The 26,155-nt window shown below is 39.1% G+C and overlaps 1 protein-coding gene across 6 annotated transcripts in view; it reads left to right on the top strand.

The window, feature by feature from the left end:
* The first annotated feature begins 261 nt into the window (after nt 1–261).
* The window catches only part of UBR3 (ubiquitin protein ligase E3 component n-recognin 3), a 114,151-nt gene continuing 88,257 nt past the window's right edge, over nt 262–26,155 (top strand). For 5 of the 6 annotated variants that reach the window (XM_063340279.1, XM_063340280.1, XM_063340281.1 and 2 more), the window contains exons 1-6: nt 262–857; nt 14,482–14,621; nt 15,017–15,175; nt 16,838–16,981; nt 17,587–17,636; nt 22,292–22,358. In XM_063340279.1, the coding sequence (XP_063196349.1) occupies nt 406–857; nt 14,482–14,621; nt 15,017–15,175; nt 16,838–16,981; nt 17,587–17,636; nt 22,292–22,358 (1,012 nt within the window). In that variant the 5' untranslated portion in view covers nt 262–405. Of the gene's footprint in view, nt 858–14,481; nt 14,622–15,016; nt 15,176–16,837; nt 16,982–17,586; nt 17,637–22,291; nt 22,359–23,611; nt 23,800–26,155 lie in introns of those variants that run through there. The other variant, XM_063340284.1, reaches the window with a different exon arrangement.

Raw genomic sequence — 26,155 nt, forward strand, 5'->3', positions numbered from 1 at the left:
GCCCAGTAACAAAGAGGACTCCGTTAACGCCGGCGGCGCCGGTGGCCGGCCCCCCCTTCCCCAGGCAGGCGCTCCAGGCGAAGGGCGGTGAGGGCCGCGGTGGCAGGCGGCGCGCCCCCCGCCCTGACAAGAAGTTTCAGGCCAGCGGGCGGCGACATTTTGTGGGGCGGGCGGCGCACCTGCGCGGTGCCCGGGCTGGCGGGGAGGGCAGAGGAAGAGGAGGGGTAATGTCAGGGGAGGGGAGAGGCAGTGTCAGGAGGAGGTAGCGGGCGGGTGGCGGGGAGGGCGCCCGTTCCGCGGCTATCGCGAGAGGGAGGCGCCGCTGGGAGGGGAGAGAGGGCGGCGGGGGGGGAGCCCCAGAGCCGGGAGCCCGGCGCAGCCGTAACGGCTCCTCAGTTTCCCATCATGGCGGGGGCCGGCGCCAGCGGCCCGGATAAGGGGGTGACGGCGGCGCAGCTGAAGACGGCGCTGTGCGGCGAGAGCGGGGCAGAGGCGGCGGGAGAGCTGCGGGCGCTGCTGGCGCGGGTGCTGGCCCCCGCGGCGGGCCCGGGCTCTGGTGGCGGGGAGGCGGCGGCCGAGGCGCTGGAGTGGTGCCGCTGCCTGCTGTCGGGCGGGGAGCCCTGGGACAGCTTCGTGCAAGCCGTGCGGGCCTACGACCCAGCCACGCTGTGCGGCCTGGTGTGGACAGCCAACTTCGTGGCCTACCGGTGCCGGACGTGCGGGATCTCGCCCTGCATGAGCCTGTGCGCAGAGTGCTTCCACCAAGGCGAACACGCCGGGCACGACTACAACATGTTCCGGAGCCAGGCGGGGGGCGCCTGCGACTGCGGCGACAGCAACGTCATGCGGGAGGCCGGGTGAGCGCCGGGCGACCTCGGCGGGACGGGCGGGCACCTGCCGGCGCGGCGGGGGGCGGCCCCCGAGGGCCCAGCGGCCTCCCCGCGGGGCGGCGGAGGTGTGGCCGCGGCTCGGCCTCTGCCCGGTGCCTCTCTAGGAGGCGGGTGAGCGGGGCACCTGCTTCCGTCTGGGTCGCCTCCCTCCCTGTCTGGCCGGGGGTCGGAGGAGGATCGGTGGAAGCGGCGCCCGAGCCGGGCTGAGCGGCGGGGGGGTCAGCCCCGCCTTCTCTCCCGGCGGGGGTCCGGCGAGGTGGCTTCCTTCTTTGTTGACGGGCGTGTGCCTTTTTTTTTTTTTTTTGGGCGGGGGGGGTGGCTCATGCAAATCTGGTTGCCCTCGCAGCGGGTGCCTGTGCCTTCGGGGAAGCTGATAAGGCGGAGTGCATGGGAGGCAGTACCTGTCAGCTCCCAGCGAGCTGCTTTGGCCTAGCGCAGCCAGCCAGGAGGTCTGGCCAAATACTTTTGGACTTTGGGCGAGCAAATACGCCGAAGTGAACAGATTGAGTAAGAGGGAGCCATTTTTTTGTGCTTTCCCAGTCTGCGGTTCCGTCTTGCCTTGTGGTTTTGGTATTCTCGGCTTTCAGTCAAGGAATTCGGTCACTCTTAGATGGGTACAGCCAGGGTAGGGTTTTGAGGAAGTCAAATGTCCTTGGTATTCTGTAAGCATGCAGACCTGCTGGAGGCAAGACTTGGGTACCTGGCCAGAATGTGAAAGAAGAAAATGGTACCTTCTTCAGAAAGAAGAATGTGGTACCTCATTATACCCTTCTTTGTTCCCTTTGTACTCAATGGTCAAAGGGAAGATCAGTCAACCAATAATTGGGTGGAGGTGATACCTGGCCAGTAAACTTCAAATTTCACATCTGATTGTCTTTCTGGAGCTGCCTGTGTTCCTGTTCATTCACCAGGGAGCTAAAGACTTTGCCAGAAGACACGTTGGAGTGCTTGAGTGAGGCTTCTCTTCTGACTAGCTTTCTAGAATAGCCTCTGTCTTGATGGTCTTAGACTGGGTGAGATATTCTCTCCTTGTAAAAACTGTCCCATCTCTTCCCAATAAATCCTGAGTTGTGGCATACCTAGCAGAAAATGCTAGGAACATGCAGAAGTATTAAAACATTTTCCTTGGTTCTTTTCATGTTTTTAAGATTTACAGTGTATAATTCTGCACCGCTCACTCTGCATCTTAAGGTTCCTTCTGGTTTTGGGCTTCTACTTAGAGATTTCACTAATTCTGCTTTTTTCTGTTGCTTGAAGGTTGTTGTCTTGGCTCTGATTCTTTGTGTCTATAGACACCATTCTCCTGCTCTAGGCCTTGAGATGGCTTCATTCTTTGTTTCTTCTTAAGTTTTTTTTTTTTCCCCCCTTTGTTTCTCTTGATATCTGCCTTCATCGTTTCTTCATTCTTGCTTTTTGGTGGAGTCTTTTCTCATTGGTAGACTCCCTCCAATGGAAGAATTTTTTCCCTCCTTTTGTTTTTATTAATCTTAACTGGTTTCAAGGGGCTACTGCTGAAGTGATTCTTTATCAGCTCTTGTTCAACTTCTGGCGATTCTGCCTTCCTCAGTATCACTGAAGTAACAGTTCCCCTTGATCTTGAGAAGTAAGAAAAAAACTTAATGTCACTTCTTCTAGTGGTCAGCGTGGGATAGATTTAGGGCTCCTCTTAGTGGTAGGATTTTAATAGAGCATAGACAAATTGAACTACTTTAGGTAAATATTGAAATGACTTCTGGTACTGCTCTCATCCCAGAGTTTATAGCTTTCACCATTGTCTGTCTTTTCCTATTTTAAACTATTTTTGTCTTGAAGAAAACTGGTGTAATAAAGAACAAACAGAAAAATGCTATTAAACTTGCAGTGTAAACTGATACAAACCCTGAGGGAGTAAGACCGTTCTCCTCAGTTCTATTATATTTACCCTACTTATTACTTTTAATAGTAGGATTCGAGAGTAAAATTGCCTTGGGTGTGAGGTAGGTCCCTTCAGGAAGTTTGATCATTTTAGATAAATAATTCCGTAGTATCCATTCAGAAACAACGCTCTTGAGTTGAGCAGTAGATTTTCCAGTCCCCATGGTCATACAGGAGGACAATACATGACGGTGCGTGGGGTGCCTGCACTCAACATAAGGTCACCCCTGCTTATCTAAAGAATTGATGTTAAGCCAGTGCAATTAAGTGAACTAGAAACTTTGCTGTGCAACACAAAGTTAAGCTTAAACCAATGTAAAAACATTAATGCACACAAACACACACGGAGTTTTGCCTATTGACTTGAATTGCTTCAGTGCAGCATGTTTAGATAAACTGATTTAACTGTGTATACAAATCAGTTGCACAATTACAAAGGTAATGCTTTGCATGTTAAAGTTAGGTGGCCTTCATGGTAGAATCAGGAAACCAGAGTGTGTCTAGCCCGATATAACCTTGGCCACCACAGCCTAGGCTTCTATTAATAGCAAGGGAATCAAATGTGGAGCCTACTTACGAACTTTATCTACCATCTGCCTGCTCAGATAAAATTTTGTGTGGATACTGTATACGAATATTATAGTAACAGTAGTTTCTGTTGGTTCTTGTTATCTTGTCTCCATGTTCAGAGTTTTTGGATTGTCACACTTTTGAACCTTTTGATTCCTATGCAAATCTCAGTGTTTTTGATGATTAAGTTAGTTGCAGTTGGTCTGATCTACTAGAATGTAATTTAGACTTTAGAAAATATCCAAGTTTGTAAATGTAACTGCTTGTCAAAGTATTAAAAACTCTAGTTGTGGCAAGGTCTAATAGATTTTTAAGATCCAGTGATATGTCAGTGAGTGAAAATAGTTTGTAGTCGTCTCCCATATGGTATGTAGCCATGGGCAAATAAAATTTTGCAGCTCCATCAGAGGTAATTAATAATGCTTTGAAGAAGGCAAAATCTTCAGTTCTAAAGCATTTATAGTAGACATATGTTCATAGTTCAGCAGGCGAGTTCATCTGTTGGAGGAGAAAAACCCCATGCAGTTGGACAGGAGAAAATTCAGACTGGAGTATTTTTTTGGTTGGTAGATGATCTTGAGTTATAATGAAACTTGATAGTTTATAAAATAAGCTTGAAGAAAGCAATATGCCATGTGGTTGTAATAAGAGTATAACTAGTCAGTAGTCTGTTACTGATGAGTACCGTCTTGTTTCTGTGGCTGTCTTGTTCCGATTCCCCTTTAAGTCTGTAGACAATAACCTGATATACTAGAGAGCCTCTACACTTTGGCTATTTCATTCCCCCGTGTCCTGTTTCTGAGTATGCCTCACTGTGTGTTGACTTGTTTGTTAAATTAATCATGTGGGAAGCAGATGTTTTAGTGCTGCATTACAGTACAAAGAGAATAATATCTTCATCAAGGGTTGCATATCCTGAAAGGCAAAAAGCCAGGTAAAGAATTTCATTAAACAGGCTTCTGCATTGATGTTTGCTGTGTATTTGATGGTAGTTATGGCAACCAATGGCTCCATTGACATAGAGCTTTGCCTTCTCTTATGACTTACATCAAAGGGTCTAAGAAATTATCAATTGCCACTTGCGACAGTGGGCCATTTCTTTATCAGTAGGCGTGTGAAGTAAAAAACCCTGTAGTTATAAGAAAGGTAGCTGTTATAGATTGATGTTATATGCTGTGTGTTCAAAAGCACCTTCAGGTATCTAGCTCTAAGCTTTTCTGCAGTCCTGTCTCTAATGATCCACACTTATCTTTCCATTTAGCTGTGTGTCTTAGAGGGTACATCAGTGTATGTTTCATGGAGATCCTGTCCAAGCTACATGCTAGATCAGACTTCTCTCCCCCCCACCCCCATCTTCGTTATGTCTCTCCTGGGGACTGATGCATCTGTTGGGTCTACCATGATCCCTTATGAAAAGGCTGGAAAATTCTCCTTGCCTCCGCTCACTGCCAACAAGTATAAGAAGTATATTCTTAGTTTCTAGCCTGCTTATTTTCTTCTGCTTTAGTTTATTTAGAATTAGCTCTGTTTTTCTGGTGTGTTTAAAATGTTTGCACCCAGTAAGTATTATTGAATAGTTTTAGTTAAATTTTGAACAGTAGATACCTACTGTTGATGACCTTACTACTCTGTCCCCATATCCTTCTTTCCCTCCTTCTGACTCAATTCCTTTTCAGACACACTTCCTTGGAGGAGCTCATTTCAGTAGAAACGGCCTTGCTGTGCTGTTTGGGAGCTATGGAAGAATATATTCTATTTCTTTTAGTTTCTGTTGCTAAGTAAGAGTAAAGGACCATTTTCCTATTCTAGACTTGAGAAAACTTAAACAAATAGCGTGACAACAAAAAAGCAAGCTTGCTGTTGAGAAAGCTATTATTGTTACCCTTGGATATATTCTGTGCATGTTCACCAGACAAGGTCTCTTCTATCGTCTTGGGTTCTGGCAGCTGTGATCCACTTAAGATCAAAAAAGTCAGATCTGCCGGTGGCTGGGTTCTGGGACATACAGGTAATAACTATTTTACTGGCATTAAGTAGCTTATGTGGTTATTTTATGGAGTGTCTTGCAACAGCGAAATCACCTGTTCAGCACACATATAGCATATTGCTGCTTCAAGGTTGTCCCTTCCGGTGTGACTCTATCAATTGTATTCTTTAACAGTAGGCAAGAAGGTTTCAGTTCTCCAGCACGTAGGCTAGGTTTGGTAATGCAGCCTCAAGGAGGGAAGAGTTCAAGAAGCTGCTGAAACAGATGCTTTATCAACAGGCTGAGACCCTGCACATTATCAAGGAGTTTAGCCTCTGAGTGTTATGAAGCCATGTAAAAACGTCCTCGTGTTCAGGATTGTTGTGCTGGTACAAATGGTGTTCCGTAGGATCTCTATCAACTCCGTGCAGCTTCTCTGCTTTTGAAGTCCTTTGGACTATTGCGGACTTCTGGCTGAAGCCGTACTGCCTATTAGCTTGGCATGAGAGTCCAAATAAACCCATGGTCAAGTACTTCTGGTGGGTGCGACTATTCAGAATGAAAACTCCAGTATCTGATCTTCCACATACAAGGTACAGGAATTCATACTGGAAGTCATGCTGACCACAGGATTTCAAGGAACCACAGTTACCATGCATTTATGAATAATTGATTCCCTCTGCCTTCCTCCCCACCTCCCCCAGATCTAAAGCTCAATATTTTGTGTTGCTGCTTAGGATTCCACAATAATATTCAGTAGTTTTCGTGGACCTTCATGTTAGGTTTTATCCTTGGAAAGCAAAAAAGATTTCAAATTGCTGTGTTGATTTAAGTCCATACAGTCAGTTCACAAACCTGCCTGTCTTGATTTCTCTTAAGAATGTCTCTAATTAGGACTACATCAGCCTCTAAATTAGTTGCTGTCATGTTTTCCGAATGGTTAACAGCCAAGTGTTAATTCTGTGTTACTGCTTTTAGAGCTGTCCTGACTAGACGCCATGTACTTTAAACAGGCCTCAGGAATAATATGCCATTGATAAGATACTCAAATGTATCAATATACGTAACATTAAACATTTAGAAGTCTGAACTCTTGCTGCGTTAGTCACTGAACAAGCTTAAAATAAATGATGGTTCTACCTCAAAGCTCTTGCTGATAGGGCCAGTCTGGTTTGAAGAACAGAATAGTACTCTGAAGATTGAGGTCACAGGATATAACTGCTGTATATCTTGCCTTGTCTGAAATTGGCTTATTTATTGTATGACTTGTCTATCACTTTGTGATATACCTTGGTATATATTAAATTGAAGAAGAACTGATGCTTTGGAGGTCTATGGAAACAGAATCTTGTTTAGATTTGGGCTAACCAGTGTTGATTTTCAGTTCCTTTGCTTTGATCCCACCAATTTCCAAAGCTCTTTTTATCCCTTTTGTGAAATTATCAGCTGTCCACGATTCTAAGTTTGCTGTGTCAGGGTGGAGTGTTATTTGTCTGGTACGTATCTGATCTACATGGAACTGTTGATGGATCTGTTGGCAACAGAATAGACGTGATTTTGGGTGTAAGTTTGGGGAACACATTCCTCAAGAACTTTTGTCTCTTAAATCTTTCCTAACGACAATTAATATAAGTTAGTCAGAGTTCAGGCCATTCTTCCTTATCACTTGCAGAATATCAGGAATTTTATATTTTTAAAAAATCCTGGAATGGTATCTGACACCTGCAGGTGATTTTAAATAATAGTATCCTAGCTACCCACCTCTATAGAGGGTTCTGGTAGTAAGCTTTGAAAAGAATATGGTGAATTTTCTTTATGTTGAAGTAATAGAGCTAGCCATTTGGGTATTACAATAACAAGGACTCTATAATGAACTCGGCTGCCTTCTTCAGGATGCATCTCTCTCTTTCTGCACAGCACGTGCCATGATAATAGCTCTGGCATGAAATGCATGGACACACACTTACCTTTCCAAAAAAACTGCAAATTACATATATATTCACCTTGTCTGTTGGAGGCCTGACCAAAGTGGCATTTTCAGCTTAAGTTGATAGCTTTTATAACAGTCCACACATCTTACTCAAATCCTGCAGAAATGAAGGTTGTTTTTACATTTGTCTAGCACTATGCAGTCACTTAGAACTTTGTCAGATGAAGTATTTGGGCCAAAATATTACACGCCCTATGTTTGACTTACTTAGAAAATTTTCGCGAGAAAGTTAAAACTAGCCAGAAAATATTTTTGTTAACTTTATTTTAGAAACTGGATTTTTGTTCTTTAAGGCAGATAATTGATGGGACTCTGAAAGCAACTAGGCAGGGAGACTGTATGTGAACTAATGGTTTGGAAAGGGTGAGGGCCAAGCAAAGATGGTTCTGATGAGGGCTCAGGACCAGATATTTGCTGGTCTGCTTGTCTCTCAGACCTACTTTTGAAGTCAGCTGGGAATTCTGCTTTGAAAATGCTATGTAAGACTAAGAACTCTGAAATATCAGATCCTAAATGTTATGAAATTAAACATACAGAACTAGAATATGCATTGTATCTAAATTTCTCTATCTTTCGGTCCATATTTGAAAAAAAAATAAAATAGAGGATACCTTTAGACTCCATGCTGTGAAAGAATTTTGAATGTAAATGTTTTTCTTGTGGGCTTTTTTAATGTTAACCTTCATGAAGATTGCTTTTTAGACTTGAGTTTGAAGACTTATTCTTGTCAATGCCTTCTTCAGTACAGTGAAATACTAAATTAACTGCTCATTTAAGAAGTACTCAACTGAAAAGGCTGCAGTCCCTGCTGAACAAAATGGTTAGAGACCATATTCATACATGCAAATGGATGAATTAAGGTAATTTTAATAATCTTAATTTTGCTATTAACAGTGTAACTGAGGCCCTTTTAACTTGTAAGGGCTTCATTTTGCCATCACTGTGATGTTTAAAAAAGCTGCACCAAAGAGCATGGGTATTACAGTTGTAAGTTAGCTAGCTGTATGTCTCTTATTGTACAAATATATTTTAAATTGTGTGTAAATTGAGGCTTTTCAGTCAAACGAGGTGAATGTAAGATGTACTTAGATGCAATTACAGTGCAGTAATTATATCCCAGAGCATCCACCCTTTTTATAAAGACAATATTTTTGCAGCAGAAGATTGTGTTACTCTTGAATTGCTCCATTGTCTATCAAAATGCTCAAATTCAACAACTCTGTGGGTGTATTCAAACATAGGCTCAGCTTCAGCTCTGCTGAGAAGTCCGTTCCTTCACATTCTCACTGAATTTCTGAGGTCTTACAGTTGAAACTGCCAAATTTACTGTTTCTGATTGATAGTGGGTACTTGTATACTAATGAAGCTCATTGTAGTTTTATCTACTATACAAGATGTTTATGTCAGAGGACTAACAGAGAATAATAGAAATGGTCTTCTGTAGAGCTTCTTTGCCTGCTTTTTCTTTGAACTGGTGAGCTTGCTTTGCTGAGGGGAGCTCAATATAGCACTGAGCACCAAGGGAGCTTCTGGTGGCACACTGCCTCTCTTCCTGCTGCTCTGCAAGGACTGGAATCATTTCTAAGAGTCTAACCTGTGATTTCTAGCCTCCTAACCTGGCCAAACAGCTTTGTCATGAAGGCTTAGAGCCTGGAAAGATGTCCTTTAAAGGTTTTTCTGTTTGTTTTCTTGAGAAGCCATAATTCTTCTGCCATCTTTCCTGTTCTCCACTATTGCCTCTAGTGTCTCTACTTTGGAGCTTTCCTGGTTAGAAGGGTTAGACTGATGTCTTTCCAGTTGGGTTTGCTTTTTATCGGAGTCCCTAATAGCAGAAATGCAAGTGTTTAGTTTTGTCTCTGAACTCTGTAGCTTGCAGCTTTCAGAAAGAGCAGAAGAGCTATCATTCCTCAGGCCTGGAATTCGGTACCACATTGACTCACGTTTGGAAGCCTGTTTTGCAGGTGAAATGAATTGAACTATTGAAACTTAATTACTAGGGTGTGTGTGTGGAAAAACATAAAACTTAATTTTCAGAGGAACAATTAGTTTATTTCTCTGCATTTCTTCAGAGTTAACATCATGTTTGTTATTGGTTGGGGACAGTGGATTTACATAAAGCAAGGTTACAATGTATCAAAGTCCTTTTTCATCGAGATAATTTTCTAATCCTGATTATGCAAGATATATTTTGTTCTGAATTAAGATTTGTTTTAATATGTGAACTGCAAAAGCATGAAAAACTTTTAAGCAGTCTTTACTAGTACGTAAAGAACGAAAAGTCAGTTCACGAGAACTCTGAGAGGCAATTGTAGCACTCAAAAAATATTTTGCGTCTTGCATCTATTTTGTACATTCCATGTATGTAGGAATAGTATTTGCATGTTAGTTTTACAGTGGGGACAAAATGCATGCTGTTTTAAAAGTCTGTGTTGAATTCTTATTAGCAGAATTTACTCACTTTGTTTTAATACTTTATGAAACATTAAGTGACAATTTCAGTCATGTGGTATACAGTAGGAAATGTATGGGATGTCTTAAAAAAAAAAAAGCTCAGTTTAGATATGACTTTAGATATGACTCAGTGAATTGAAGAATTGAGCAGAGGTTTACTTTCTTTGCTTAGGAATGGATTTCCAGTAGTTTTCATTTGGGTCCTGTCACTTGGGTCCCAGACTCTTGTCCCTAAAAGCTTCTGTTGGAGTCAGGCGCTCATGCTGTAGTACTGTAAGACTTGTGAAAATGAGATGCCTTCTTTTGACAGCTTTATGATCCAGTTTAAAACAAATTACTTTTAAACATGGAGAGTCAGGGAACAAAATAGCAAGAGAAATGGGAGAGTAAAAATAGTCCCTCTGCCTGAACTTATGTCAAGTTTCTGGAATGCAACTGAAACCTGAGACGCTGTGGGATGTAGTGGAAGGAGGGCTGAGCAAATGTTCAAAAGCTGTAAAGGTGTGGTCTGGCTGGTACTGAAGGCATTTATCAGCTGCCGTAATAACTGGGGAAGTTTAAAAATTCTCCTTTGAAGTGGAGAAGTTGGCTTCACAGCGAGCCTTGTATCTACCTGGTGCGCTTGTTGGCCAGGACAGCATCCTCCTGCAGTTTTGTGTTTTTGTTCTGTGTGTTTTGCTCCCTGTCAGGTGAACAAGGAAAGGGATGATGGCGGGATGATTTGGGGATTTCAGTGTGATTTCCAAGGAGGTGGGTCTGTGAGTGGTGGTGGATTTAAACTGGCCCAGTGCATTCTTTTTTTTTTTTTTTTTTTTTTTCTTTGTAGGGTAACTCCTGCTAGCTTAGCTTCTGAGCTGGTTTAACACAGGATCAATCAAGTGCCAGTGCTGGAACAAATAAGAGGGCGGAAGACAGAATTGTGGCAGGGCTGACCTAGTTCAATTTAAGCAGTTGTGAAGCTGTAGCCTAAAGGAAAGGAACTATTTTACCTGAAGCCACTTCTAAAATACACTTTGGAAATTCACCATAGGATTATTAAAAATGGAAATAGTAGGAGAGAATGGATTGAATCTGGAAAGTCTAAAGTGAAGGCTGCTTAGAAGATGTTAATGCTGCTTATGTTAACAATACATGGATTCCTTACTCATGTAGACATCAACAATGTTCTTCTACATCTTACAAATAAGATACCAATGCAACATAAGAAATTTCAGGAATTATATTTGAAGTCATGTGGACAGGATTGCTTGTTAAAGCTCTGTTTTTATTTAATTGCAAGTTGCTGTGTTATTTTCTTCTTTTGCTAAAATTAGCCTTTTCTTTTTGTGAAAAAGCAGTTTCAAAGGTAGGAAACTACATAGAAAACAAAAAACCAGAATCTGCTTTTGAATTAGAGGAAAGAATAAGGAAAAAAGGGTGATGATTTTTGTCTTCCCATAGACCTGTATTTTAGTACTTTTATGTTAGACCTTCAGTGAAATAGGGCTTGAATATCTCTGGCTAGTGAATTGGCATGCTCACTCAATGACTCCTATTCTTAAAGCTCATTGTAGTATAATCATAAAAATATTTACAAGGAAGATTGTATAGCACAAGAAATAGAAAGTACTGAAGATAAAATAGGAGCTACAGGCTTGTTGGAAAAAGTATTCTGCAATATTGAAATCATGTAGTTAAGTTCAGATCAAGGCGATCTGTCAGTTATCTGGTCAGACTTACTCTCTGTAGGTATTTTTATTTTTGAGCTTTTTCAGAAAAAAATGTATTTTTTATCTAGATTATATCCACCTTTCACTACCCCTGTTAGACACTTCTGCCTGCTCCGGGTGGTAGATTTCTGAGGCTTGGTGTTACCAGAAGAGATTTGGAAAATGTTCCTTTTTGTTGCCCGTTAAATCCCTGTTTTGATAGTCTCAGAAGCATTTTGAAATGTACGTTTATGTAGACAGGCAATTCTTTAACTGATGCTGCGGTAAGGAAGCTCTTTTAGAAGTATAAGGAATTGATCATGGAATAGCTTTGTCTGCTGTTTGTCCAGTAACTCCGTAACCCGTTGGAGAAGGTGTCTCTGCATGTATAGGGAGTTTCAACTTGTTTCTTCCTTGGCACAGCTTGGGGTTTTGGCTCTTCTCTAGTTAAAACAGCTGTCACTTTGACTCTGAAGATCTTCCAAGTCAATGTCTGTAGAAGAATTGTATAGCCCTCTGTAAAGGCAACAGAGCTTTGAGTAGAACAGAGTATTGGTATTTCAGGATGGTGGAAATACCATACAGTAGCAGGACTCTGTAATTGAGCATAAAACAGAGTCTTGTGGGTGAATATTATAAACTTGGTCTCAGTAAGATTTCTTCAGCCTGATTTGTAAAGAGTAAAATCTGAGCATTGGCTTTCTGGATCATTGTGGCGTAGATTAATTCTTGCTCCTGAAATTCAGTATGGCCAATAGCTTGTCCAGCAGCAAGTCACATCTGTAAGAACATGTTCTCAGATCCTTACCATGTGCACGTTTCTAGCTGTTAGTTAAGAACAGCTACAACAGTGTATTGATTTTGGGCAGTACTTTAATACCGGAGCCTTTGAATCATAAATATAGAATATGGCTCATCTTGTAAAATGATATTGTCATTCCTACTTTAAGGTTTAGGGTGTGGGATCTGGAATTTGTGCATGTGACAGTGAAAGAACATTTCCTTACACTGAATCAAATTTGGGTTCTTCCTTGATTTTCCAGAACCTATATTAATATAGTAATAATAACACACATTGTAAACCAATAGTGCTTTCTTGGGAATCTCAAGAGAATACGTGATTCATAACCTTCAGCTACAGGGTATGTTAAATTTGGGATAAGTAATCCATAGGCTGATTCACAAGTGGTAAGCTGGCATAGGCTTCTTGGGGAGCAGAGCTTTTTATTTTCTGTGGAAGGAAGCCTTGTGCTTAGCAGAAGCTGGGATTTAAAATTCCTTTACGTGTGAGTTGTTACTGTGGCTCCCTTAGCTTGTGATCATAACCAGCGAAAATGTCTTCTGGCTGAATGCAAAATATACGGAGGGGACCAGTAGAAGATCTTAAACCACACTGCGCAGTAATCCTTTCCTCCTGTGTCTTTGAAGTCTTTATTTACTTTTGATCTCTTCTTAGAAGGGTAGTGGTGAAAGGGAAAGCAAATACCTTTAATATAATAAATGAGGTACCATATTGCAGCATAGATCAAGCCAGATTTGTGATTTATGGCTGTTCAGGTTTTTGTATGTGGATGAGACACAAGCGAATGACAGAAGTGAAAAAGCGAATGACAAAAGTGAAAAAGCAAATCAGTTTTCGTAACTTCTGTGAATGTCATTTGCAGAAGTGAAAACTACCAGTTTGTGCATTAATTAACAGAAAGTTGTTGGTCATCACTGGGGATGGAGAGGCTGTATATATAAACTGCAAATCATCTGGCTAGTGCTGTCCTTTGTGTACCTTGTAATAAAATGTGTCTCTAATGTGTAAGAGCAAAAGAGTCTTTAGTCTCATGAAGATGCTAGCCAGTCTTGTGAAGATGCCATCGCTGGACTTGTATTCTCCTTGTTTTTTTCCCTAGGTTCAGATACTGGCTTTGTGGCTTCTTTTATTTCCACCTTCTCTTGAAGATGATACTTTAAGGGTCCTCAAAGAGGAAGGGCTTATGTTGTAGAAAGTAGCAGGCTTCTTCTGGAAAATAAGGCATAGCAAATGTAGTGAAGACATGAATAAAATTAGGAAACAATTTTCATATTCAAACACAACTGAATCTATTTCTGAGTCTCTATGATGAAAAATTACTGGTAAAATCTAGTGAATCTTTCCAGTAGTTTACTCTTGTTTGGTGGGTTTTTAGACTCTTTATTCCTTGTTAGCTTCTTTTTTGACATGAGTAGATAACTCTTTGGTGTTGGTAAATGTCCTTTCTAAAAATAGACTGGGAGCAGAAAAGTACTCAGTGGCTCTTGACTCAGGCTCACGGTAGATCAGTGGGAAATGATTCTGTCTGCTCTAATGGGGTTTGGCTCAACCTCCTGTCATTGTGCATTAGCCAAGCCTCAACTACTACCATACAGGAATTCTCCAAAGAAGAAATGTTTTCTTTTCTTTTTAATTGAAACAATTTCCACAGTTTTTGCAGGGTGTTTCTGTCATCCTTTGATAAGTAAATCTTAGTTGCTGTACATCTGAAATAAGAGTTTGCAGGATCAGTGTTTATGCTTTTGGAAGTTGTGTTTATTAATGTCAAAAGATGTTAAAGAAGTCACTTGAATGAGAACTTGAAGAATCAGGCCAGTCTCTGACAACTTCACGGAAAGGAGAGGAACTGGTTTAGTTAGATATTTTCAATTAGGCTGTTCAGGAATTGGCAGGTACGCCTTGATAAAGAAAAATTCCGTGTTCTTCTAATTGTTCAGCGGAAGATGCTTCTAACATGTATGGGAAGAAACTGGGATGTTAGATATGTGAACTTTGAGAAGGAAAGAAAATTTGGCAACTTCATAATTCGTTGGACTTGGAAACAAAATGGGTTTGAACATAATAATTGGAATTTCAGAATACCGTTTCCGCACTACCTTGAAAGTAAAAGTATATACTCTCTGAAAAATGGAAAAAGTAATGCTTTTCTTAGTATATGTTAACTCTGATGATCTGTGCTTGGCTTAACGTTTTTCTCATCTGTTTTATAGGTTTTGTAAAAGACACCGGATTAAGTCAAATTCAAACGTTCCATGTGTCCCGAAAGACTTGTTGATGATGTCAGAATTAGTTCTTCCACAGTTCATCTTTAGTCTTATTCAGCACTTACGAGAGGGGTATAATGAGCCTGGTATGTTTTAAATTTGCATGTATCTAGCATATCATACCATGCTGCTATCTCTTGCTTTGCAGTCTCTGAAGACACAGTACATGAATGCTATCTATAGTTTATATCATAGAATTTTGTGCATCTTTTCCTAACAAAGTTACTTCCTGACTAGGCAGTTTGATTTTATTCTCTGCTGAAGAGCTTCTTAAATATGTTTTAAGGGTTACCTGTCATTGAGATGAGCTCTTCCAGAAACTGAAATCAGGATTAATTTGAAGCTTGTACATGGGAATTTTAGAGCATTATGAATATGTAAATAAATTTCCTTTGTGGTAGTCATAGCTGTTCTGCCTTGTGAAGGTCTTGGCCAAATTACATTACATTTACACCAAAAATTCTTGTTATATGGTTTTCAGCTCTCGATCTGCCATCAGAGAAAGACCTTCATAAAATCCTCCAGGTTTTGGAGCCTCATGTTTCCTTTCTAGAAGACTTGACCAAAATGGGAGGAGCAATGCGATCAGTTCTTACCCAGGTTTTGACTAGCCAACAGTTCTACAAAGATCTTAGCTCTGGTACGTTTGTGTTCTTTTTAATAATTAAATTTTCAAATGATGAACAATAAGTTCATACTTATAAGTTTTATAAGGGCATAAGTTTTGTTTATCACTTCAGTTGATCACTGAAGTGGTATAATACCACTTCAGAAAAATGCATGTTTTTAAGGATATTTTATTGTTGCTGATAGTAGGGGGGTGGGCTTGAGGAGCAACTAGAAACGTTTGTTATTAAGACCTGTAAGAGAGAACCTCTTATCTTCTGTGTCCCAGATAACTGTATAAAGGTACATTATTTCAAAAGAGTTTTCATAATAAATCCATTCTCTTTAAAGTGAAGTGAAGTGAACACGGTAGCTTAGTACTTCCAAATAAGGCATATCAAGCTTACTCAAAGTGGAATATCTCAAACTTATTTTGGTATCTGCTCTCTCAGAGGTTACTGGAGGAGACCTGAACAGCAAAAGGCCGTTGTCTGTCCTGCACTTCTGTGCAAAGCCTTTTTTTTTTATGTGTCTTAAAAACAACCGTCCCTACTCTGCCAATTATTCCTTCCATCCTGCACCAAATCACAATGAATCTGAAAGTGTTGGACAGTCACTTTTAACCCCAAACCACCTAGTATAAATTCACTCCATCTTATTTTCTTGTGATTAGAAAGTGTCTCTTTGAGTCCTTTGCATACCTCCTTTGCATAGGTATGAAACAAATAGTAATTTCTGTCGATTCAAGTTGCCATAAGTGGCTTAGGCAGCAGCTAGCTGAAGAAGAGGCAATCTCTAAATCTTTATTTGAAAGGAGAAACCCTTAGGAAAGCTGCCTCAGGGACAGTTGTCTTTATTCTGTTTCCTTCCTTTTTCTCCCCCGTTTAATAATATTTGAATGGGAGAAATTTAATGACTTTTCTTTTCCTATATGCGATGGATTTCCTGAGACAGAAACGTGGAGAGGGAATGGGAAGTAAGGCATTCTTCTCTGGACTCTTGGAATGGAGAATATACGTGTCTGAGTAGGTACAGTTTCAGGGTAGGGAAAGCAAAGAAAGGGATTTTAGAGCAAAACCTGCCCTTATGACTTTGAATGCAAAAGTGCACAGCTGAAAAGATGCTGTCATCTTTTTCATGTTTTCTTTTCCTTAAGCACTGGACACACGTTACTTATATACCGAGCATGCAGTGTGACTTTGCTTCATCCAACAGTTGAAACGGTGGTATCTTTATGAATAGTATCTGTTAATTGCAGCTGTCAAAACTTGAACTTTGAAAGAAAAATTCCAACTATTGGAATTTATATACGGCATATTACCATTACAGTTTTTTTATTGCTTTATTTTTTTCCCATTGGAAATCGTAGGTCCCTGTCCTTTCTGTACAAAGCCAACTGTTTTGAAATATCAAAACAAATCCCTTTTTTGCTGTAATGGTGGCAGTGCTGGTAAAATAGAAATGAAGTACATAATTTAGAAGAAAACACTGTGTTGGAGGGGAAAAACCGAGAAGGTTTCAGGTCTTTTGGATTTCAGTTCATCAACTGGAAAAACTTTTTAGCTTCTACATCTCATAATTGTACAGCTTATTAAAACATTGTGGACCATTTTTTAGATTGCTTTTATAGAATATGAAGTATGTGAAGCAAGTAGCCGTTGTTGTACTTTAATGCTGTTTTATGTATGTATTCAAGGTGTTGGAGAGAATGCATGTGCAAAGAAAAGTCATGAAAAGTACCTCATTGCTTTGAAAGGCTCTGGACTGGCATTTCCTGAGGATAAAATTGCATGTGGTATGCAGGAACAAGGAGCTGGAACTAGCACATTAGCAGTTCAAGGTTTGTGTAGAAAAATATTTTAAGAGAAGACTTGATTATTGCTGTTTTTTATATAAACTGTTATTTTAGTTTATTTAAAAAAACCAATGAATGTTAATGAAACTTAAGGACTTACCTCTTATTTAGTGCACCACCAAATCACAGGACTCATTTTAATTCTATCAACATGCTAAACATATTAACTTTTTGTTGCTAATATGCTAAGCATCATTTTCCAGTCATAGCATTAGTGGAATTTGAGTAGGCAAGATGAAATTGCTCGTAGTGGAATTTTGTCACTGCAACTAAGTTAAGCCACCTATTCTTACAAAAGTGCTGTGGATTTTTTTTTTTTTAATCACTGAAGGCTGTCAGAGTTTTTTGCAATTTCTGAAAGAACATGTCCCCGTTAACTCAGTATGCTGAAGTTCTGCAATGGAACTTGCAAATCCCTGGTTTTGTATTGCTTGGAAATCTTCCTCCAGCTTCTCAGTCCACTGCTGTGTATCTTTTAAAGGAAGCTAATGTAGTGTTTCATTTCATACTGGCTCATTAAATATCGTAAAATATTGTCTTTTCAGTATGAGACTTACGAAAGGAATCTCTGAATTTTTTTATTTCAAAAGGTTTAGCAGGTGCTACGGCAGCATCAGGACAAGGGGATTCTTCAGATGAGGTGAGACTGTTTTTTGAAGACTATAATGAACTGCAACAGAATATTAAATGGAGAGAATGCTTGCAGCCAAATCCCACAAACCTTAACTCTTCTATCTACCACATACTCTCCCCATTTTAATAATTGAAATAATGGAGATATAAAGGAATAGATCTCATACCTTTGATTTACTAAGGACCTCTTGAAAAATCCTTATTTTTGCTAATACTATTTCAATTTATTTGTGTATGTAATGTAGAAGAAACTTGTGTAGGTAGTTCAAAAGTCACTATCAAGTAAATTTGGCTTGATTAAAGCAAACTTAAAGCTTGTGATGCTGTGAATGGTGTTAGTAATTTTCGGTACTTGAGAATCCAGCTGAACTGGTGATAGCAGCAGTGAGAATTTCTCTGTAGATAAATTCCCATGTGTAGACTTGACCTTACTTACCAAACATTGAGTGGGAGTACAAAGGAGGGAATCTCCTTTCAGATTGAGCTATAATAAGTAAGTGGAATTTAATGAGGAAAGTTAAAAATCAATTCATTTTTTTGCCATGCTATTTGAAACTCAATTTCAGCTAGTAAGCCTTAGCAGCCATTCTGGTAAGGTATTTTAACAAACTCTAAATAATGTATAATTTTTCATAGGATTTCTGTTTACATCGAATTCTATGTGAACAAGTGTTCAAGTAAAAACAATTGTTCATGTATATCTAAAACAGTTGTATGACACGTTTGTCTCTGTCACGAGCACAACAGCATCTGTTACACTTTCAGCAGTGCTATTTATAATTTGGCATTTTTCAAAGTATTGCTTGTTGTTTTTTCACCATCGCTTGACAAACAAACAGACAAAAAAACCCAACCCAAACCACAGAAGACTGCTGACAGTATCACTTTTAAGGCCCATGAAAGAAGGTAATTCAAGTTAATGTTAGTAACTTCAAGTATTATTTTCAAATAAACTTAAAATGGCTCGGCATCCTTCTTTCTGTTTGACCCCTGTAAGTGATGAGGAGAGGGGAGTAAACTGAAGTTGTTAAGAGTCTGAAGAGAGATTGCAGATCACTGACATTCCTTTTGCGGAAAAAAAGTCCAAGAGGGAGGTAGAGACAGAGACGTATTTTAGGGAGAAACAATTTTTTTTTTTTTTCAGGAAAAGATAATTTTTTTCAAGGAAAAGATATTTTATGAATAAAAAAAGTGAGGAATTACAGCAATAGCATTATAGCTTGTTAGTTAAGGTACCTGTTTTCTAGAGAGATTTTTCTTTCTGATCTCCAGGTTATAAATGTACACGTAGGTATTTTGTTACATTACCACAGATGTGATTTTTCTAAATTGAAATTCTGCATGTACTCCCGTACTTGGAATCAATTTTAAGATGTTTAACTACATTATTAAGATACGTTGTAAAAAAAAAAAAAAAAAAAAAAAACCAAAAAGGCACAAGACCTGTTTTGAAATCTGTATTTAGAAAATTTTAAAAAAGAATGAAGAAGTAACATGCAGATAAAAAAATAAGCACTCCAAATTGAAATGTTTTATAGTATATATTTTCACTTCTGAATTTTCCTTTAATATCTTTAATAAAATCATGTTGATACAGTGTGGGATGCGATTAAAAATAATGCCAAAATTTTGTTGATTTTTTTCTAAACCAAAAAAACCCTATAGTTAGTGGAATCTCTGGAGAAAGTTAATTTTTTTATTTTATAGTCTTTTTCTTATTCATGATCTGCTTGAATTTTCAGCATGAATTGCTGAAAAGAAAGTCCAGTCCTTTCCTCCAAAAGCCAAAACAGCACTGTGCACATGGAAGGCTGAAATGCTTATAATAAAAATGATGTTACTAGAGAAATGCTTCCTAGAGAAATGAGGAAAAGTTATCTTGTTTTATGACTTCTTTTCCTCTATCCTGCCCTCCCCTGTAACTTACAAAGGACATTCATATCTTTTTTTATGCCTTATACTTTCTTATAGCAGAATAAAACTATGTTCTAATTAAGTAATGACGTGGGAAGAGTACACTTTTAACTGGATTTTCTTCCTCTGGTATTTAAAATGAATCTAGAAAGGTTAATGTTCTTTCTCACCAAGTAAGTCTTAAAGGTAGGATTGTTTCACAGATGGAAGGCTAGATTACAAAATTTACATAGGCTACAAATTAGAGCAGTGCTTCTGAGGGAACTAAATAGCTTGAAAAGTTTTGCATAGTTCAGTAATGAGTTTCATTTCTACAATAGTAGATGGTTCTAAGCTAAAAATGAATCTGAAGGGTGGATGTATCCTGCGATACGTGTTGTGGGTTGTTTTGTTTTGTCTGTCCCTCCCCGCCCTGCCCCAGCCCCAAAACAGTATAGGCTCACTTGTGCTTTGCTTCTCAAATGTGTTGGGTTCCATCCTGTGATATTTTGGAGAGAACTCACTATTAGTTTCCTTTATTAGCTTTTCTTCCATGTGTTTTCCTTGTGCAGAATGAGGAAAAAAAGGCCATCTCTAAACCTCCTGTTTAAGAGGTTTTTATGTTCCAAGGAATCAAATAAAAACAAGTCCATGGGACGCTTTTACCACGCTGACGAATAAACCTTTTTGTATTGGATATCTCTATTTGGCTGCCCTTGTAGTTTATTAAGCACTGAATGCCTTATTACTCAGTTATATAGTTACTGACTCCAATTGCCACTTAACGTAATCGTACAAAAATCTATGTATAGTAGCTAATATTACATAAAGTTTATTAGCTGAATTTACAACACATGCGGCACACCTTAGGCATAGTGCTAAATATTCTAATATGTAAAGTAAATCTACATAGATCTTTGCTGTTATCTGGGTATATTTACACAGCATTATCAAACGGGTAAAAATAAGGTGTTCTATGTTTGCTTACTCATTCTCTCACTCTTTATCCCTGGGCTTGGCAGACACCCTGTGACCCCGCACTCACTATCTCAAGCCTGTTAAAACTCCTGCACTTGACATTAAGGTTTAATCCCACCTTACTAAAGCAGTGGAAACCAACTGTCTAACATTATTGAGGGCAAAAAAAGATTTCTCAAGAAAGCATTACTCATAAATCATTCGATTTTTCTTCTTTTTAGTGAAATAACTTCAAAAGTTGCAATGAAGACTGTTATATTTAAATTCTTTTCTCCAACTATAGAAGGGGAAATGCATGTTGTTTGCCAGAGAAGTGGTGTTGGAGGCTAGAATCCAACACATTAATCGCAATTTGTATACCCAAATGCATTATTTTCTGGTTAAGGCCCCTCTAACAACTCGCTGGATTAACCGAGACTGCTGAAGAGGTCTTGAGACCTCCAGCTATCAACTGTCTAGCTACAGGAATTTAGATTCTTTTTCTTCAGGGCAAAAGACTTAAATTGCAGAGTCCTGCAGCTCGTAGTAAGTAATATCTCAGCAGGTCTGATTTTTGCTTTAGAGTACTTGGCCCCTCTGGTGGGGGAGTGGGCAGTGGCAACACCTAGGAACTGACTGGCTCCTGACTGAGGTACAAAAGTAGCGTGTGTTCACAGAGACCAGAGGACACCCCAGAATTCAAATATGTGTCCATCTTAAAATGAATTTTCAGGTGGAGGAACTGAAAGGATAGGAAAATTCAGACCTTTCATTGGCATGATGCTTTTGGCCAGTCCTTAGATAAAAAATATTAATAATCTTTGTCCCCAAGGAGGGGTAGTAATTTCTTGAGTACCAGACTCTTTATCATTCCAGTGAAGTTTGGAAGTAAAATATAACATTTTCTTAGAGGAGAAGGATATTGATTACTTACTTTTAAGAGTAGATATCGGCATTAATGATCACTCATTTTATTAGATCCAGAAGGAATCTTTCTTTATTTCCACTGTTTCATTAGGGACTACCATTGTTAGTAAAGATCCATGCAGCATTTAATATAGTCCCATAATGTCACATTCTTTCTTAATACCCAGTGTTAGATTTTGTAAAGCGGTGGTGATGATGTTTGTAACTTGCATTGCATTTTGGAACTTTTGCTGTTTTGTTTGCAGAGTGCCGTGAAAGCTTGAAATGACAAATGCCTGTGTGACGTGTTTCCATTATTCTGTAGGGAACAAGCAATTAGAATTCAGCAATTAGAATTGGCCTCTTAAAGGCATCAAAAATACTTTATTCTTGGATCAGAACTTTACATTGATTAGAAAATGTCTAGCTACTTGTCTGAGTTGTAAAATTTAATAGCCAATACATTGGCTGATGTTTTTTTAGGAAACAAAAAAACCCAAACCCTACAGATGAGTATGGTGAAACCTTGGATGGGCAACAGTTAAAAATTTTGTAGTGTTAAACATTTTTGTAGTGTTAAACGTTTTTGTAGCAATCGGTTTCAGAAATCAAGGCGGGTAACATTACAAAATTAATTAAATAGATGAAGATGTCTGAACTTGCAGATGATAATGTTGGCTGTAGGGGGGGGAAAGGCAATTTAAAAAATTGTGTTTTTTCTAATGAGTTTCAGAGAGTCCGTGGTTCCTGTAAACAGCAGAAGTATTTTTCTGGTAAGACAGTATATTCAGGGCTTTTCTGTTTTAGCTTGATAGTTAAACCAGAAATTTGAGAGCATACCGTCTCTTAGTAATAAAATTCTAAATATACGATTATCGATTTTTTTAAACTCTTCCCCTAACCCAGGAGGACCAGGATGGTAGCCAAGGTGTGGGCAAGCGCAAGAGGGTGAAACTAAGCAGCACCACCAAAGGTATTTATAAAGTACTGATCTCAGTTTATCTTATGTGCTTTATGTCTATCTTAAAAATTATTTAGAGATATTCATTGACTTCCCAAGCACTGTAGTGCTGCACGTGGCAGCACTACGTATTAAACGTAGCAAGGTCTAAAAAAGAATAGCAAGTGAAATTGTGGTAATTGGCAACTTTGATTTCCCTTGAGTGAGTACCACTGTCTGGGACTCTGACCAGTCATTTTGTCACCTTCATGTCATAAGTTGACTTCTAAAATTTCATTCCATTTTCACTGTGTGGCTGGCAAGGTTGCAATACAGCTTGGCAAAGAAGTTTTTGATGTATTTGTTCTTAACAATCTTTTTTTTCCATTATGCCACTCTACAGTATGATTTTGTTCTCAGACAGGCAAGAATGATTATCTCTGGTTCTGGTTGGTCTATCTGTACTGTTCTAGTAATGTTTAAGAAAAGGTACTTGAATGAAGTCTCCTTTGAAATCGCTCTATTATATTCCTTGATTGAAATTATTCCTCTATGCAATTTCTAGTCCAAATGAGCAGCACTCACATTGAGATCAGTGCAAGTTTTAATTCAAGAACGACCCTAGTCTGGAGACAAGATAGCCCTATCCTGTGCTTGTTCTTGATGGTTTTTTGTGCTAAAGTGTTTAAATAAAAATATTTAAACTCCTATTATTAAATAAAGAACACCTTTTTTTGTTGTTTTTTTAACTATGAGTATGAGGAGGCTGACATAGAAAGCACCAAGAAATTGCAAGCCCTGGGAAAAGAACATTCGGGTGAAAAACTGTGGTGAAAGTTGGAATAAAATTTCTGGAAAAGCTTTGGAGTGAAGGTTTGGAACTTGAATTTGAAATGCAAGGGTTTGTGAAGTCAGTAAAGGGTATGCAGGTGTTGTGAGGAGTATGGGAAAAGTAAGACGGATTGTTTCTAGTGGTTTCAGATTGAAGGAAAAAGATTGGGAAGCTGGAAAAGCAGAGAACAATGTATTGGCAATGGTGGCGTTAAGAAGTGATCTTAGAAATGGTATGTGAAAGATTGTGGCAGAGAATATTAATATGGACAATTTGGTAGTTTTGAAGAAATGCAGGAAACAGACATCCAAGAAAAGCTCTCTTACGTGAATTTTAGATGCTGTTAACTTGGCTAAAAGATAAGTTAGAGTCAAGTAATGCAAGAAAAAATGCTGGGTTTCTGATGTGTAAGTACTGACTATGGGAAACAGGCAGGGAGGAAGCTCAGTTTGAGAAGCTGCCGGGCCTGAAAACCAGTGTCAGCAGCGGCATTTCAGGAAAAGCGGTACTTGAATTCAACATTTCATTTCCCCCCAGGATTGTAGTCTTCCCCCTCTGAGGCATCCCAACATGGACTGTGCCCATGATGTTGATAGCTCCTAATATCAGCCCCAGAGGAGGGAGTCTGCCAATGGGGGAAAGGTAAGTATCTGTTTTTATTAAATATTAAATAGTTTTCTGAAGTTTTCAGTATTCATATTTTATGTCCAATAGGGTATAAAATAAGAGTATGAAAAGAAAATTTTAGAAAACTGAGTATTGAATAAAAACAGATTTACCTTTTCCGTACAAGCAGACTCCCTCTCCCATCCCTGATCTTCAGTGGTATTCTTCATAGAGGGTTATTTACATAGTGCAGATATCTCGGGATGCTAAGACTCATATTCCAGAGAGGTGTTTACAACAGTCCATAGGGTCTTTTGTGGCACTAGGAAAGAATAAAAGGTTTCTTTAAAGAAAATAGAGGTTTTATGCTGCGGTTCATTGATACAGGTATGGGACTGAGTATTGAGAGAATTTTTATTTTTACTCTGTTTTTAAAACCTACATCCTGCATCCAACTGAAATACCTGATGTTTAAGACAATTTTAAACCCACAGGCACTATGTATTTTTTTATTTATTTGTTGAAAGAAATTTAAAATCATATGGTGATTTTCACAAGAGTGGGAACATTAGTCCCAGTGTTCTTGACAAATTTTCCAAGTTGGGTAAGAGCATTCTGCCTACTTAAATTCTGTAGCAGGTATAAGTGGATATATATTCTTCCATCCCTGCCTGAAACTGCTGTATAAAGTATTTGATATGCAGTCTTCAGTTGTGATACATGTTAAGAGAAAGCTGCACGTCAGTGGCAGATAAGGTGTTGTGTCACTTGTCTTCATGCCCAGTGTTGTCACTCAGGGGCATTTGGCATGTACCTGAACCTGTGCTGTCTGTTCTGTGGAGAGGGGACTTCAGTCTGCATGGCTGCCAAGCTTTCGTGAGCAGTAAAATCACATACGCAATTTCTTAACAAGAGACAAGGAAGAGAACGTAAATGATCACCATATGTTTGCTGCAGTAGGTGATGCGTAATGCTTTGCAAAATATTTTAATATTAAAATATCTTTCGTGACTCTCAGAAGGTAACTTTTTATTTCAACGCTTGTAGAATGTATTGAATAAAACATGTTGTTGTCTTTGTGTGGCTTGCTAAAGTCTTCAGGAGATCCCTAACATTTAAATGATTGATTATTTCTCATGATCATCTGCAATTCCTGAGATGTTTTGGGCTGATCGGTCGCTTGGCCGGGGAGGTCTGACCTTTGGTAATGGAAAATGGAGGTAATTGCTGCTTAGGAAAAGCACAAATGGCTATCCTGCTTAGGATAGGCACAGAGCTATCCAGTGCAGTCCCTAACGCTGTGAGGGGGCAAGTCTTCAAGGCCAGAAAACGTTCAGCTTAAATGTTTTTGTATCTGTGCTGATGGGAGCACTTCATACAGTCCCATTGGAATATGGGATTTTGCGTGTGGGGTTGTATCTGCAGGTCCAGTTGATTTTTAGGTGTAAAGGAGCGTTATTATTATTTTCTTTAGTCCTTATATGTTACAGGAGTGACATAAATTGTTACAAATAATCAATCTCTTTAAGAATGATAGTAGAGAGTCTTTATATTTTAGTAATTTTTCGAAATGGGGTTAATGTGATTTATGCTCTGTCAAGCCATAGCTTCGTGGACAGTTTATTATAGCAGAGATCAGTTTGTGCAGCTTTGCAGTCATGATGTTTGAAAATGCAGATGACAGAATGGAAAGATGACTTGATTCCTACATAGGTATTCCATGGGGATCTACTGTCAGTGTGAGTGAGGGGACAGAGGGAATGGCCAGGGGTTGAATGGGGAAAGATGTGACTGTCTCTTCTGATACCATCATGACCCAGTGCTTGATTACCTGATTATGGTAATTTTTATATGAAAAAAACCAAAAACCAAACAAAACAACCAAGCAAACAAAAACTTGGTTGTTGGTCAATCAGTACAAATCTTGCTTTAAAAACAAGATAACTGATACATTATTGCTTTTATTTAGCTTGTTCAGAGCTTTGTGAACAGAACATAAGTGTTAGGTGATAGAACTCATCCCTTAATCATAAATTGTGTTTTGTTGTTTTGCTGTATTAGCTTCAGCTAACTAGTAGTCTACATTAACAGTTTCCCTCTATTAAGTGTCTGTGTAAATATTATGCAAATTGCTGTGATTCATTATAATCAGTGGAGCTATTACAGTGAGGTGATACGATTCAGTGCAATCAATGAAGGCTGCATTCTGTGGTATAGTTGTACTGAAAACTTCCATTGACTTCTCTGGGAGGTCCTTTTTGTTACAGGCTCTGACATCGTGCAGTGTTGGCCGTGTTCATTTTCCTCGTGTTTTTGAAAGAAAGTTATTTACAGAGCACACTAAGATGTTCTTAAATTTTTGTTACTAAATTTTATATGACAGTACAACTGC

Source organism: Chroicocephalus ridibundus, chromosome 7 (genome assembly GCF_963924245.1).
Source record: "Chroicocephalus ridibundus chromosome 7, bChrRid1.1, whole genome shotgun sequence".
Lineage (NCBI taxonomy): Eukaryota > Metazoa > Chordata > Aves > Charadriiformes > Laridae > Chroicocephalus > Chroicocephalus ridibundus.